Source organism: Lampetra planeri, chromosome 11 (genome assembly GCF_965212315.1).
Source record: "Lampetra planeri chromosome 11, kcLamPlan1.2.h2, whole genome shotgun sequence".
Lineage (NCBI taxonomy): Eukaryota > Metazoa > Chordata > Hyperoartia > Petromyzontiformes > Petromyzontidae > Lampetra > Lampetra planeri.
In genome coordinates this window covers 4,283,749-4,298,567 of record NC_136117.1, presented here as the reverse complement: position 1 = coordinate 4,298,567, position 14,819 = coordinate 4,283,749, and the positions used below count along the sequence as shown (strand labels likewise).

Below are 14,819 nucleotides of genomic sequence, written 5' to 3'. Positions count from 1 at the left end.
AGCACGTGGAAAAATGCACGTGCTGGGAAAAAAATGAATGTCAAGGGGGAGAGCGTTCTGCGTGGAGGGACGGTTAAACGTAACACACGGACTTAAAGTGCTCCGTAAACCAAAAATCACCCTTTCAATCAATTGCACTCATTCTGCTGGTATATCTCCGTATACGAGTGACCTTAATTAGCTTCAATTGTTCCTGTTGCCAAATTGCAGTCTCTATCCAGATTTTTCCGATGCAAAAGAGGTAGGTGTGTTTTCCCGTTTCTCTGAGAGCTCTTGCGTACATCTACACCGAGGTCATTGAGCTTACAGAAAAAAGTCATGGCCTGAATTGTCGAGTGAGTTTAAGTTGCGCAAAAAAAAAAACTACATTACCAGTATCGTCAATAATAACAACAACGAATACATTTCACTATTTTCCAGTTAAGCACCGCCGACCAAAACAATCACCAGCCCGCAAAGGGGTGTAAGATTTCAACGTGCCAACATAAATGTATACAAGCACTCGGCCTTTTGCGAGTTAAGCAAAAACTCATCAGCGGTCCCTGAGGAAATGTATGGTGGTCCTCTAGCCTGAGGTCACCATCAAAATACGTTTCAGCAAACGTGATCGACTGACAGCAGCAGCAACAGCGGTGATGCAGATAGACAGAGAGAACTGTGAACTGGCTTTGTTCTCAGTAGGACTCATCAGTAGACTTTAGTCACCAAAGGAGGCATTGGTGTGAGTCTGCTGATGCAAGTGCAGCGGGGTAAATGCATCGCAACGATTGAGGGTTGAGCCCAGAATTGATGCCACATATGTGTTCCCTTTCCCCTTTGAAGGTATTTGCAGTGTATCACCAATAGCATGTGATTTAGCCCACGTCCTCATCTTGAAACAGACACACACATACATATGAAACTACGTACATACACGCACACTCAAAATGAAACATACACCCACACAACAAAAGAGACAAACACAATACATTCCCCCATATAGCCTGCATAGTCTTCTGGGCCATGCACTAATAGCAAGCACCTATTAAAACGAACACAATTGCATAAGGAGGTGATGGGGCCACAGCCAAGCCAGGCTGTCATTGTCTCCTCAGCGCTGATGTCTACACAGTGCACCAAGTGTGGGAGCAGCATTCACTCTCCGGCAGCAACCCACAGGCTCCCTCCTGGCAAAGCGCCACCAAGTGACCTTCGGCAAAGCCCCCAAGTGAGCTCACCCTCCTAGGATGTCCCTCCTGGCTCCCTAACCCCCTGAGCAAGTTCCTCCCCATCTCCGAGTCTCGACAGCAGTGGCCAAACCGGTGCAGCCACGAGGCTGTGGCCACCCCCTTGGCCTCCTCCTCCTACACCCACGAGGTAAGAGGCCCTGATGGGCAGGGTCAACCAGGTGGACAGGGTCAACCAGGGAGAAGAGAGGGGCCACATGCCCTGTAACTCTGAACCTCCGTTGCTCGGGAGACCTGGGTGATCCTGATCAAGGCCACGACATTGTCCCCACATGTGCGGACAGACTGCACTACACCATCAAAAGAGGCATGGAAATCCCGGATTTCTGGCTTTATCCCAGGAGACCTACGTCTCCACATGCAGGGTGTCAAGTGCCAATGCAAAGGATGCAAAAGGTGACTCCGTGAAAATCACGGCACTATCAAAGAAGTCAAGGTCAGTGACCTTCACTTCACCAATAGGTGCACTGCGCAGACCACGATTTAATGCCCGACTGAGCACCCAGTCCATACGAGCGATGAAAAGGATAGGGGACATCACGCACCCCTGCCTCACCCCAGAATTCACTGGGACGAAGTCTGAGGTATAACCACCACCTGACAGCACTCTCGAGTCTCATGAATACAGTCCAGCCATCAGATCAATCATCTTTACTGGAATTCCAAAAAGTTGCAGGACCTCCAAAAGTTTGTCGAGATGCCCATAATCGAATGTCCTCTTCAGACCGAAATATAAGCTACAAGAAACTGCTGATGAAACTCCCTTCTGCAACTCAAGGAGTACTGTGTACAAAGGACTACGATTACTGAGAATGGAGTAACAGTGAGGTGGTTGTTGAAGCCCCACCGGTCACCCTTTTGTCTTCCCAGATAGTGGCCACAATGCCCTTTCTCCAAAGCAGGACGATAGCAGACGGCCGGGCAGCACGCACAGGGCGGTAAGAAATCAAATGATCACGTTATTATCCCCCACCTTCAGCAATTTGCCAGTAACGCCACACTTCGGCGGCTTTGCCGCTCTTCCATCTGCCCACCGCCAATTGAGTTTCCGTGATGGAAGGTGGGAACAATGATTGGCGGGTCAGCAGTCAGAAGCGGAACACCACGGGGGCGTCCAAGTGAGAAACAAGGGCAGCTGACATAAATAATTGCTCAAAGTAATCGGCGCAATGGGTGTGTGCCTGCAACTCATCAGGGTCAGAGAACGACTTAGCATCTGCAGCCTCACATGACTCTTTTCAATGGTGTGATGTGTCTCCTGAGAAACAAGAAGGTCTGGGATACCTTCTAAAAAGCAACAGGCAACCTCCAAGATGTCTCGCTTCAAACCTCTCCCGCATTTGATTAGGATTCTTCAGACCACAGGGCTTCTCAGTGAATGCTAGAAACCTCAATGGAGAATTATTTTGTTTTCAGCATCCAGCTTTTCATGACCCAGTCGAAGAGGATCAGAACTTGAAATGCTCTCGGAATTCAAAGTGACCACAAGACTTGGGGCAACAAGCCCGAGTTCTTCCTCCGATGGTCAGACATGTTTTCTGAGTACCGGACTACATAGCCTATCAGCTCCCTTAACAACACGTAAGATTTGCTAAGTACCTTGCCTGGTACAGAGGGGGTCGTGGGTTTGATTCTAACCCTCACACCTGCATATTTGGAGTTTGCACGTTCTCTGCATGGCCGCGTATATTTTTCTCTGGGTTCTCCGGTTTTTCCCTCCACGTCTACAAACAAGCATTGAGAGTATTTGGCTGCGATTAATTTTCCGCATGATAAGCAACTTTGTTAAACTATCATTTGTGGCCAGGTCGCTTCTGAAAAAGAGTGAATAGCTCAGTGGGCCTTACGTGGTAAAAAAAAAACGTAGTTTAGTTTACGTAAGTATTTCACTTGATATTAATAATGCCCATGTGTGTGGATCTATAATGTTCCCGTGTGTCAATCTTGGACACATATCCTAAAGAGAGAGTCCTTGCCGATAAAAGTTTGGCAGTTTACCAGAATTGATTCAAGCAAACCTGACTGTATTGAGGAGAGACTGTGTCGAAACCGGTCCAGAGTCTACTGCTGAAATTATGCACTCCCAGAAGGCCGTGTGGCTCATGGGTTGTGTAAGCAATAATTGTTTTATAATCTTCGTGGAGAGACGGATATCTGAAGGAGATGCATTTTCTTCTACCAATGCACAACATGCAAGATAGACTTGTCAGATGCTCAGGACTGGCTCAAACACAACTTGATACATGTTCCATTGCCAGGAATCAAATGCAAGATCATGGTACAATGTGCCAGTACACACATACAATTGCACAATAAAACAACAAACCCTACGTAGCCTTTAACAGAATGTTGGGGCAATTACTGTTCGCAAGCACCTACGAAGGCCGACCCGGCACACAATGGGGTGGGTGGCCAACACCACGCCCGACTGCTTTTGTCTCCCCCGGTGGTGACGTTTACACATCACACAAGCGATTCATTTGTGGCCGAGTCGACCGAGGGGAGGCCCAGCACTGGTTCAAATAATCTTCACTGGTGTTGGCCGTGAGCGGGATTCAAACTCGTGTCGCCGGGTTAGAAGTGCAGTGCGCTCACCGCTGCTGCACTACCGCTCCCCACCCACAAATGCACACCCACATGTACACATACATGGAATTATACACACACACAGGCAAGGAAAAACACTCCCTCACACACATGCAGGGTGAAAAGCATTAGCATTGTACAGTGCACCAAAGCGGCCTGGATTTATGGCAGAATCCTGTTAGTATGACAACTTACCCCTTTTGGAATTGTTACAGGAATGCCGGTCAAGGTTTCGGCAATTCAACGGGGCCTCAATTAATTCAATCAATCATTCAATCAATCGATCACTCATGTATATTTGGAAGCAGGTGACAACCCACATTACAGTCTCCCGCCTTCAGCGGAGAGCTGGGCGTGAGTTCATTCCCTTGAGCACAATTATTCCGCTGTCATGGGGAAAAACCTCTGCCGTGGCTCGGAAGGCAGACCCCATGTGGCCTCATCACATGCCCCACAACTCCGCCACCGTATATATACTGTACTGTGTCCCGTGGTGTTATTGTTATTGAGAATATTATGGCGATCACTCCTACATTCGTAAAACAATGATAGAAACACGGTTACTGTGGTTTGGTTCCGATTGCAATGGCTTGCCGTATGGATTTTCATGAGCATCGTGCGCGTTGTGCAGTATCCAGGAATTTTGCAACTTAAGTCGACCAAATTGGTTGCTCAAAGTCAACGAGCCCTCAGGGTAACCGTGCACATCCCACACACCCATGGAAGAAGCCTATCTCTCCATGGGGTTGACCACTGCGCTGACTTCCCACAATGTGGTACTCAATTCATTCACCCAGAGCCATGCTGGGGATGAGTCGACGCTGTAACCAGAATTTTAACTCGATTGTGAGCCAAGCACTTGAGCCACCCGGCCCATCTTGTGGAGAATAATTGATTACTAATTTAACTGCTTTACTCGAACACACGAAATGCTTGCCTGTGTGTTGCCTGCGTCGTTTTAAAAAGGATGCAATTTGCGCAGTAAGTGCGAAATTGTTGGTGGTACCTAGATCAGCCTCATTGTGGCAAAGAGTTCAGGAATATGCTGTTGCAGCACTTAAGCTGCAGAAACATTTAGCCGTATCAATTGCAGTAATATCTATAATAACACACGCCATTTCGGAACTATTACTGCGCTGAATAATGCTCAGAGCTTTGGATGTGCACTTTGAGGTTTAGAGTATTCCGCTGTGAAAGCTAAAGGCGTGCATCGTGCAGAGCTAGCATGTGGCATGTGCACAAAGGACACACACGGACTGACTAAGAAACATTCACTTTGTTGTCTGCATGCTTTTTAACATGTGTAAGTCTGTCTGTAAGTCTGTCTGTAAGCATGCATGCCTGTTAGTACAATTATGTACAGAGTCTAATAAAAACGACAAACTCAAAACCGTTAGATAATATGTGCGTACGTATGTTGAACAAAATGGAATAAAGTCTTTAAAATATATAGTCTGTATTTTTTGCGTAAAAATTTTTCTCAAATTTAAATTCACGCTTTGGGAATTTTGTGGAAAAGTCAAGGCATGCCTGTGGCCTGTGGGACCGTCATTGTGTGTATTCGAACAAGACGCAAATGTGTTGTAACAATAAAATCCGGCATTTCTGCGTTATGCAAAAAAGCCAGCGGCATTTCCTGAATAAGTGCATTCTAGTCCTCTTGTCTTAGATCGCCGTCAAAATTAATTTGAGCGAATGTGACGACTGACACAAGCAAGGGGACAGGAGGGCCACACTGCACTTCTGCAGGAAATACTCTGATGGCTTTTCACATATGCTCAACGGTTGTGTGTGTTTTTTAGCACGTGCTTGTGTATTGTTTGAAACTCATGTGTTGGTTTTTTTCCCGGCCTGCGACTATGATTCTGTTATGATGGGGTTTTCTCATAATTTACAGATTTTATTGATGTGTGTTTTGATCTGCACGTATGCATGTCTGTCTGTTTGCATGTATTTAAATGCCCCGGTGTTTGTAAGAACAGCAGCTACGAAATATGAGAAAGAACATGATGGCTCATCGGGTTTTGCAGCCTGAATCTAATGTCGATGTCTATTGTAATAGTGAAAGTTAAACAACTACAGATACAGTTACAGAGAATTCTCACGCACTGCACGTGCAATTCGACTATCCAAATACACACGTAGAATAAGGGTTCATCTAGAATGAGGGTTAACCTGTCGCCACCTCCGTGCATCTCCTCACATAACGTGGTGGACTTGACAGAGCACGAACGATAAACCTGAAATGGAATGATGGGTGTGTGTAGCACCTACGGGCAACCACGTTAGCCCCCCTTGGAAAACAACGAGAGGATTTATTTGCAGGGCGACTCCACTTATCTGTTATTAACCCCCCCCCACCGTGAATGTGTTGCAGTACGTGCACACAGAGGGCTCGTCCAGGTGCACCAATTACCCTCACAAAGAATAGGGCAAATTTTGCCGCACGACTCTGACTATCTGGAAATAAAAAATACTGACAATAGTGTTTTTTGCTGATCGATGAGAGAGGCCGTGGACAATCGGGGCCGTGGATAACAGGAGAGCAGATATACGAGGAGATGCACTGCAAACGCATTGTTGTTGCTCTGCATTGATATTTTTCATCAGTTGCAGCCTCGGAATATGCCCGCTATGTCCTTGTACTTTTCAATGCATCGCCGAAAAAATCTTCGAATGTTCTCAAAATAAGAGTAATCATCCGACTGTAGAGGCAAGGACATTGGCAAGCGGGAGTTGCATTTTGCCGCGTGTTGCAGTTTCAGCCCTTGCGGCCATTTTGGTCGGGTGCTGCGGTGGCAAGATGTTAACTACCCCGCCTGGTATACAGGAGGTGGTGGGTTCGATCCCGACCCTGACACTTGTATATTTTGGAGTTTGCATGCTCTCTCTCTCCGTAGTTATATGTAGTTTTCTCCGGGTCTTCCGGTTTTTCCTTCCACATTTATAATCAACGTGTGTTGAGAGTATTTGGCTGATATACATTTCCACGTGATAAGCCACTTCGTTGCGCCATCATTTGTGTCTAGGTCGCTTCTGAAAAAGAGCTATATAGCTCAGTGGGCCATACGGTGCAACATAGCGGCTTAAACCTGCGCTATAAGAATGTATGTACATTGAACTTCTTTCGCACCGTACGTAGCCAACCGTGCTAATTGTAAGCGTGGGGGAAGGACAACAAACTAAACACAAAAAAGCAGTTCTAAAGAAATTAGTTTTCGATCGAGATTTAAAAGTGCAGAGCTCCAGTGGCTTCCTATTATCAGAAGCAAGAGCATTCCAGACGGCGCAAGAAGTGCATCTGAAAGCGCGCAATTGTGGTGACAATCTTTGTTCAATGGCTAGCAAAAAGCCACTGCGGGGATGCCCGGAGTTTTTGCATGACGCTTTATGCTCCTCGACGAGATACAGCAACGTAAAACGGCGCAAAGAGCAAATGCATTAGTGGCTCAATTAGATTTTGGCAGAGCGGCCCTCCTCGGGAATTAGCGAGGAGATACGATGCTTGCGTGCAGCTTGCACTCCGTGTCACCGATGGCCACACGCTCCCTGACCTGTACGTCGTCGACGGAGGCGAGGATGGTGGTGCCCGTGTCCTTGTAGGGTACCAGGGTGAGGCGCACGGGCTCCCAGTCGCGGCCCATCTTGGCGAGGGCCTCCTCCAGCGTGTGCTCCTTCCTCGCCAGGTTGCTGACGGAGGCCAGGGCCTCCAGCTGCCGCTCCAGGCCCAGGGAGAGCACCTCCTGCAGGCAGGTTTCCTCGCGCGCCGGCAGAGGCACACCCGCCTGCACTCGTACACGTCGTCAGGCAGAGACAAAAAGACACGCGCTCACAATTGCGCCCTCAATGATTGAGGTGCCACGGTAGCGAAACGTTTACTACCTCGACCAGTATGCAGGAGGTCGTCGGTTCGATTTCGACCCTGAAGCCTGCTGTATATTTGGAGTTTGCATGTGTCTCTCCCCTCGGTCGCATGGATTTTTCTCTGGGTCCTCCGGTTTTTCCCTCCACATTTAGAAACAACGTGCGTTTTAGAGTATTTGGCTGCTACTATAAATATCCACATCATCAGCTACTTCGTTGAGCTATCATTTGTGGCCAGGTCGCTTCTGAAAAAGAGCTGTATAGCTTAGCCGGCCTTACCTGGTAAAATAAAATAATAGTTTAGTTTTAGAATCGCTCAGGCCACGCTCTCACTGGCGTTAAGTACGGCGTGAAAGAAGTTCAACATACACAGATACACTCCCGTTATTGATATGAAACAAAACAGATAACAAAAGTTCAACACATTCGTCTTGAATTTTAACACTGCCATCAAGAGGAAGCGTACATAACAGTGGCCCTTGTTCACAGGAGAGAAATCTGCGGTAAGAAGGACGGCTATCGGCTGAAACGTCACCTATTATACATCCTTCCTCTTCAGGGAAATGTAATTAACGAATTATATTGGCGTGGTTATTTTTTACACCTTTACGCCTCTGCTCAAACAAACTGTGCTCCCACACAAAATTGCGCTATCAAACATCTCTCTCTCCTTTTCACGCAACTGCTGAACTCCTTCGCCCTTCTTCATATTCACAAGTCCCCCATAACCTTTCTCAATTCAAGAAAATGTCTTCTTAACTGCCCTACTATCATTAGTGTTCTTAAGTTTGGCCATTTTGCATTTTTAGACTTTGGGGAAATTGTGTGATTAAAAAAAAATTGCAGTCCATTAAATACTACAAATTACAGCAATAAACGTGTGGCAGTACCGTTTGGACGTTCCACAGCCGAAATTAAAGCGATATTTTTTTCCATATTCTAAATGGAAAAAAACAAAGACGTGCAACACTATACAGTATTGTGCACAGTGGATCGCGCATGGTGCTACAAACCCAACCTCCTGAGATTCATTCGCGACCACGGCAAACATCAGTGGTGAGCGATAAATAAACTAGTCCTGGGCCTCCCCTACGTCGACTCCGCCTCAAATGAGTACTGAGTGTAGCGTGTAAAAATTTGGAGGAGACAAAAGGTGGCCAGTTTTGGGTACGAGCCACACTACCTCGTCGTGCGCCGTGCCCACCTTCTTTTGTAGGCGCTCGCTAACAGCAATGCCTCAACAGTCTCTTGAAGGCTACTCGGGAAGCCTCTCGTACGTGCATTTATTTGTGATTGTATTGGCACTGATGAAAACAAATCTCAATGACATGGTTGTCAAATCACTGTTGAGAAGAATTATATTTCATCTACATTGATTTCCTACGATCATTGGTTGTTTCTTAATATGTATATCTGTACCATTACAATGTCTGCAACGCGAAGGCCTACTGATATACATGTGGGCGCAAACAGCCGCTAATAATGAAATCGAATGGGATGCAGAGGAACAAATCACGAGCATTCATGCCTTTTAAGAAATTAAATATTTAAAAGTCTGCACTTAAACACGTGATAAAATGGAGAAAATAATTTGACAATTAAACACATAAGAGCTCACGTTTCCACACATACTATGATATTTGACACAGCTAAAACAAAATACTTTGATGGCAAATGTGTCTATGTGCTGCCTAATCTTTCAGCATATTAATTTTTTGGAAGTACAAAATAATTACCCAAGACTCAATTGATCAATCTAGGGCTACAATCAGTAGATAAAAGAAAGGCAGCATAAAAAGAGTCTGCAGGCAGTATTTATATTTGCCTTGTTATTTAAGCTAACATTAAAAAGGCATTATCTGTGAAATGTATTAGATTAACTGGAATATATTTCTCAAATTGTGAAAAAATGGTGGAGTGGCAGCCAGATAATAGAACGTATCTGAGGGGAACGTCAACCGAGGAGATGGAGTGATGAAATCGGCTCGTGCAGGTGCTGGGTGGATTATTACGTGCCAAAACAAGACGGCTTGGGGAAATCTTCATCCAGCAGTGGACTGATCATGGCCGATGATGATCATGATGATATAAATGCTATAGTCAAATAGCGTCCCAACTGAAATTAACATTGTGTGTTCTTCACGTCAATTGGTTAGCCTTTGCCAGTGGTAGGATTCCACTCTCTGATGACAAGGGGCAAGCCTCCCCGAAGCACAATCGCTGCTGACTTTGCACACACGTGGTGCCCCAATAACAATGTTGGAGTGAAAATGGCCTGAGCCAACCCAGGACCCCGAACTGAACTCACGACTCTCGATCATGAATCGAAAGCCCTGCGATAAACCACCGGCCCGGCTCAATACTTCAGGTGGCATTATCACTGCAAGTCCTTGTCGGCAGCGGGTGGCGTGCGCAATGAAATAATCCCCCGCAAATTACCGCCGGCTGTGGGAAGCGAACCGTGAGCCACATGCAAAAAGAAGCAACGAACGGCGCTGATCACTTGGCTGCCCAGACAAATGTATATTTTTCTATTCCACAGGCCGACACAGGGGCGAGTGCCTCGGTTCCACCGCTAATTTGAGTGCGCCCATCTGAGCCCCTCTGATAACGTACTGCAGTTTCATTACCAATAAACATGCCTGCCTCAGACAGAATTCTAAGCCCTGCATTTCATCCAATTCCCTCGTGGACTCACACGAGAGGAAGAGAAAAAACAGCAGCGTAATTTGCACGCAAACAAAAACCACAGAGGCTATCATGTGCCAACACCATGGGAAAATTTGCCAATGCATTTTTTTTTTACTTGAAGAGCTTGTAAATTGTAAGCAATATGCATACACCTTCATTGACATGACCTGTTTGTTTGTACTAAGTCCTAACACTAAATAAATATGTGGGCAAACAAATAATGAGTTTTACTGCTGTTGTGCGCATGGACACATCCTGTGACTTTCCCATGGGTAGGGAATCCTGCTATGGGATCATGTGAACTCATTACAGCGCAAACTAGGCTGTGCTGTAGTCGTAATAAAAGAAAACAAATTCTGTCCAGCGCTGTCGTAATCCTGTTAACAGGATTAGAAGCCTGCGTCATTATTCACATGAATAGCAACTCCTTGTCTGGGTGGTGCAGTTGGGAGAGTGGAAAGTTTACGAGTGCACATCTCCGGCGGAAGGCAACTCAGCCCATCATAATAACAGGGTTGATAAAATATGTGTTTAAAATCCTCCCGTGAAGAGACATCTCACCAACATGCCGGGCGGTGGTGGCTATGAACGCCTGTAATCCAGCACTGTGGAGGCAGCGAGGGTTCGTGGATCACACACTCGCTGTGATTGCACCTTTCCATGTGGTGGAATATACGGGCCCGCTAGGGCAGCAAAAATGTGGAATCCACCTGTTTCATCTGTGTGGGATTGTGTTTCCTCGCATGTATGGGTTTTTTCTCCAGGCGCTCCGGTTTCCTCCCACGGGTAAACACGCATTCATCCTTTCCCGTTCCGATGAAGTATGTGTACGTCATCAGTATGAACGTCATCGGAAAGGAACTGGAAGAAAAATTGGAAGAAAATAACTTTATCGGTACCGAGGCTTCCACAAGGCCATGTGGGAGGGCGTGTGGCACAGTTTGGCGCCAGCTATCATAGACTGCGGTTCTCTGCGGTGAGTACAATGTATTTAAAAACAACGGCGCTATGCCTCTGAATAAAATTAATGCTGAACTGCTCGCCGTCTTAGAACGGCAAAGAGGGTCGATAACACCTTTATAAATAGAGGAACTCAGAGCTTGGGCAATAGTTGGCACCAGTTCAATGGGTGGCTGCCTTCCCACTTGTCTGTGGTTCTTTGCACCCCTGACCGTTCATCTCTTTTTGAGAGTGAGCGTTATAGCATGCGAGTTACAAGTTATAAATAATAATATTATTAACGTGGGATTGTGAAATTTATACGACTGAGTGCCAGCACAGTGCATGAAAGGGTGGTGTGGCCAGCAACGTTTCTCTCCACGAGGTAATTTAATATCGGGTGAGTGCATATTCTTGGCCCTGAACATCGCCAGTGCCAACTGAAGCCTGCGCCTGGCCCGAGCCGGCTTTTGGTCGAAACAGCCGATTCTCGAGTGGAATCGTGACTCCAAATTGTGATGTTTTTATTTAATTACCAGGAGTGTCATTTATTACGAGTTACTGGCCCCTGTCATAGGAATGAGAAATCTCCATCGGTAGCTCATGGACACTGAAGGAGACGAGCACCGTCTAATGCTCATCTGATAAAACACATTGTCCTGCGGAGGGAGCTGGTAGGAACGTTGGGTTGCTTGGTCAATAGCCAGGGTCAACGGCGGCGTGGTGTATTCCGCAAATATGCCCGACTGTGAGGGCGGGCACAAGCCGGCGTGAGTAGGTTAAACGTTGAGTTTTATAAGGGCACCACGGGGTGACAAGCCCCTCCCCACCCAGCCCCACCCCTCTCTCCCACCCCCCACCCAGCCCCACCCTCCCCACCCAGCCCCTCCCGACCCTCCCCACCCCGCCCCTCCTACACCCTTCCCTACCCACCCAGCCCCACCCTCCCCACCCAGCCCCTCCCCATCCTCCCCTCCCCACCCAGCCCCTCCCTCCCCACCCAGCCCCTCCCTGCACGACGGACGGACGGATACAATAATCCCCTGTGGGCTGGTGTAACCAGGAGGTTCCTACCAGTAAAATGTTTTTATTATTACAGCAAAGTATAATAAAGAAGCATATCAATGTGGGTGATAGATACTGCAGCAATAACAAATTGGAGAAACTCAAAGAAGAAAGGTGACCAAGGCAAAATAGTTCCAAGTTGGGAGTAAAAAATTATCCATGAATAGGCACAAAATCTAGAGGGTGAATCCATTCTGCAAGCTGCTAGACAACGCATTTTTTTGTGATTAGAAAGCTTCACGCTGTTAAACATAATAGGTCCACAATCGCTCAGAACTCCATGCCTTGATTTAACGGTCGCGGCGATTGCGCTGCGTTGGCGCACGGCTCCGGGGCCCTTACCTTGACGCTCATCATCTCCCAGTGGCGCTGCTTGATGCCGGGCGTGCACAGGACGGTGATGAGGGGCATGTTGATCTTGAACTTCTCCAGCCTCGCCTTGATGGCGGTGGCCACTCGCATGGGGCCGTGCATCTCGGGGTGATTGAACACCTTCGTGAGCCTGTAACTCGTCTTCCACAGCGTCTGCACCTGCGACACGTGTGACACACGCGTGACACATGCGTGACGACACGTGTGCGACGACGCAGCACCGGGAGATCGATGTGGCCCGATGCTCGACGGTGAACTTTCGACATCTCCCCGGCTACTTGCTCTGCTCAACTAAGCTCGACAATAAACATGTAAAATGTTTCTGAACAATTTCCCCGCAGCATGAAAGATGCAAGTCAGTCGTTCATTAATTCAATAGATTCAATGTTGCGGGCGACTGTCACCTCGCTTGGCCAGGACAGAAATCAGTGGGTGGATCAGCGGGGCTGGGTCTTATGATAAATTCAAGAGGTGGCTGGGTGACTGGGTGGCTCAGGCTGCTAATACCGTGTCAGGGCGCTGAGCCAGTATCACTGAAATGATGGGTTAACCAAATGGGCAGCCAACGATAATAAAAATTCGTTGTCAAGTATTTTTGGTGAATGGTTTTCAGAGCAATCACCAACGACTGCACTCACAACAACTTACAAATTAGGTTTTTTCACATCAATCAGCCTAACCCCAGGTCTAAGAGTCAATATCCAGCGAAGGAAGGGCAATTGGCATGCAGTGAGTCATTTGTTTAAAAGCAAGGAAGAGCTCCATCTAGCGTCTGCGTGCTCCAAGGGATGCGGTTGAATTGCCCAGCGATTCGATGCATTGTGACGACTCGGGGTCAGAGTTCAAGTTAAGAATATATTACTTTTGTCTCGTGAGTTTTCTATCCCATTTGTGTTGCCTCTCCTTTTTCCCCGTCTTGTTTTCACACACTGCTCACTCCGTTATCCAAAATGTAACATGAGTACATAATTAGCATGTCATTTTCATGAACAGGAAATAATCTGTTCTTACACGCACAGTTCTATGTGTGTTTTGTGAGCGGAGTTATTTGAATCTAAGCGATGGGTCTACATCGGATGCCCCGAGCCAGTATTGGCAATCCGTGGTTTTATATTCACTTCAAACAAAAAGGTAACGGACAGGATTAATCACTGGAGAGATAATAGGCTAAGTCCACCCACGTTTGGCAAAATTAATTCTCGATTCTCCGATCATGTGCCCGCACATTCTGCAAGCGAGCCACAACACAGCCAGATTGCAGTACGAATAGTCAGCGTGAAAATTGCATACGCGTTAGAGCCACGGACAACGCTGATTCATCATTAAGGTTAGCTCATTAGCCTGCTTGCGTAGTTCATCACCAACGAAAGAGACTCCACTTAATGTAACACATTGCATTCGTAAAATATTGCTACGTTTAGATGCTTGTTAACAAGAAACACTTAGTGCAAAATGTTGATTCAGAATTAGAGCTATGAAATTGATGCCAGAACAGGGAAATATATTCACAATGCCACATTTAAATGGCACTTGTGGTTATGGGGAGAATATTACTATAATTGTTATTATAATTATAAATTGGAAATTATGGTGGTTATTTATTATACAATTTTATACAGAAAATCGTCGTGTGTTTATATACGGCTGCATACGGATAATGATATTAATGGGAATTGTCATAGTGAAGATGAATGGGATAACACATGGAAAATACAAACACTGAGCTGAATAATAATGATACTCTTTGCTTGATGATTTAAAACATTATTATACATTTGTAAGAGATTTAGTGGCAATTAGTCACATGTTTAAATAGTGATTGGAACAACTCAAAGAAGGTAAAACATTGGGAGTTGGCACATTATCAGAGGTGAAGACTTTCTGATGGGAGCTCCGGAAGGCCAAACAAGTAGAAACAAGGAAGGCAGTGCTCGACGATTTGAAGAACGGAGAGGATATACGACGATGAGGTGAAGAGGACAGCGCACGGGCGGACAGGCTGGGGCTAGCAGCCACCCTGAGGCAGAGGACTCTTCTGACCCCGTGCCCCCTGCTGGACATCTGTGAATCAAACAT

The 14,819-nt window shown here is 46.5% G+C and overlaps 1 protein-coding gene across 3 annotated transcripts in view; it reads right to left on the bottom strand.

Annotated features, from left to right (window-relative positions):
* The window catches only part of LOC144721221 (dynein axonemal heavy chain 3-like), an 814,808-nt gene that overhangs the window by 394,692 nt on the left and 405,297 nt on the right, over positions 1 to 14,819 (bottom strand). For all 3 annotated transcript variants that reach the window (XM_078598660.1, XM_078598658.1, XM_078598659.1), the window contains 2 exons: positions 12,714 to 12,902; positions 7,367 to 7,597 (listed from right to left, as the gene is read on the bottom strand). In XM_078598660.1, the coding sequence (XP_078454786.1) occupies positions 7,367 to 7,597; positions 12,714 to 12,902 (420 nt within the window). The remainder of the gene's footprint in view (positions 1 to 7,366; positions 7,598 to 12,713; positions 12,903 to 14,819) is intronic.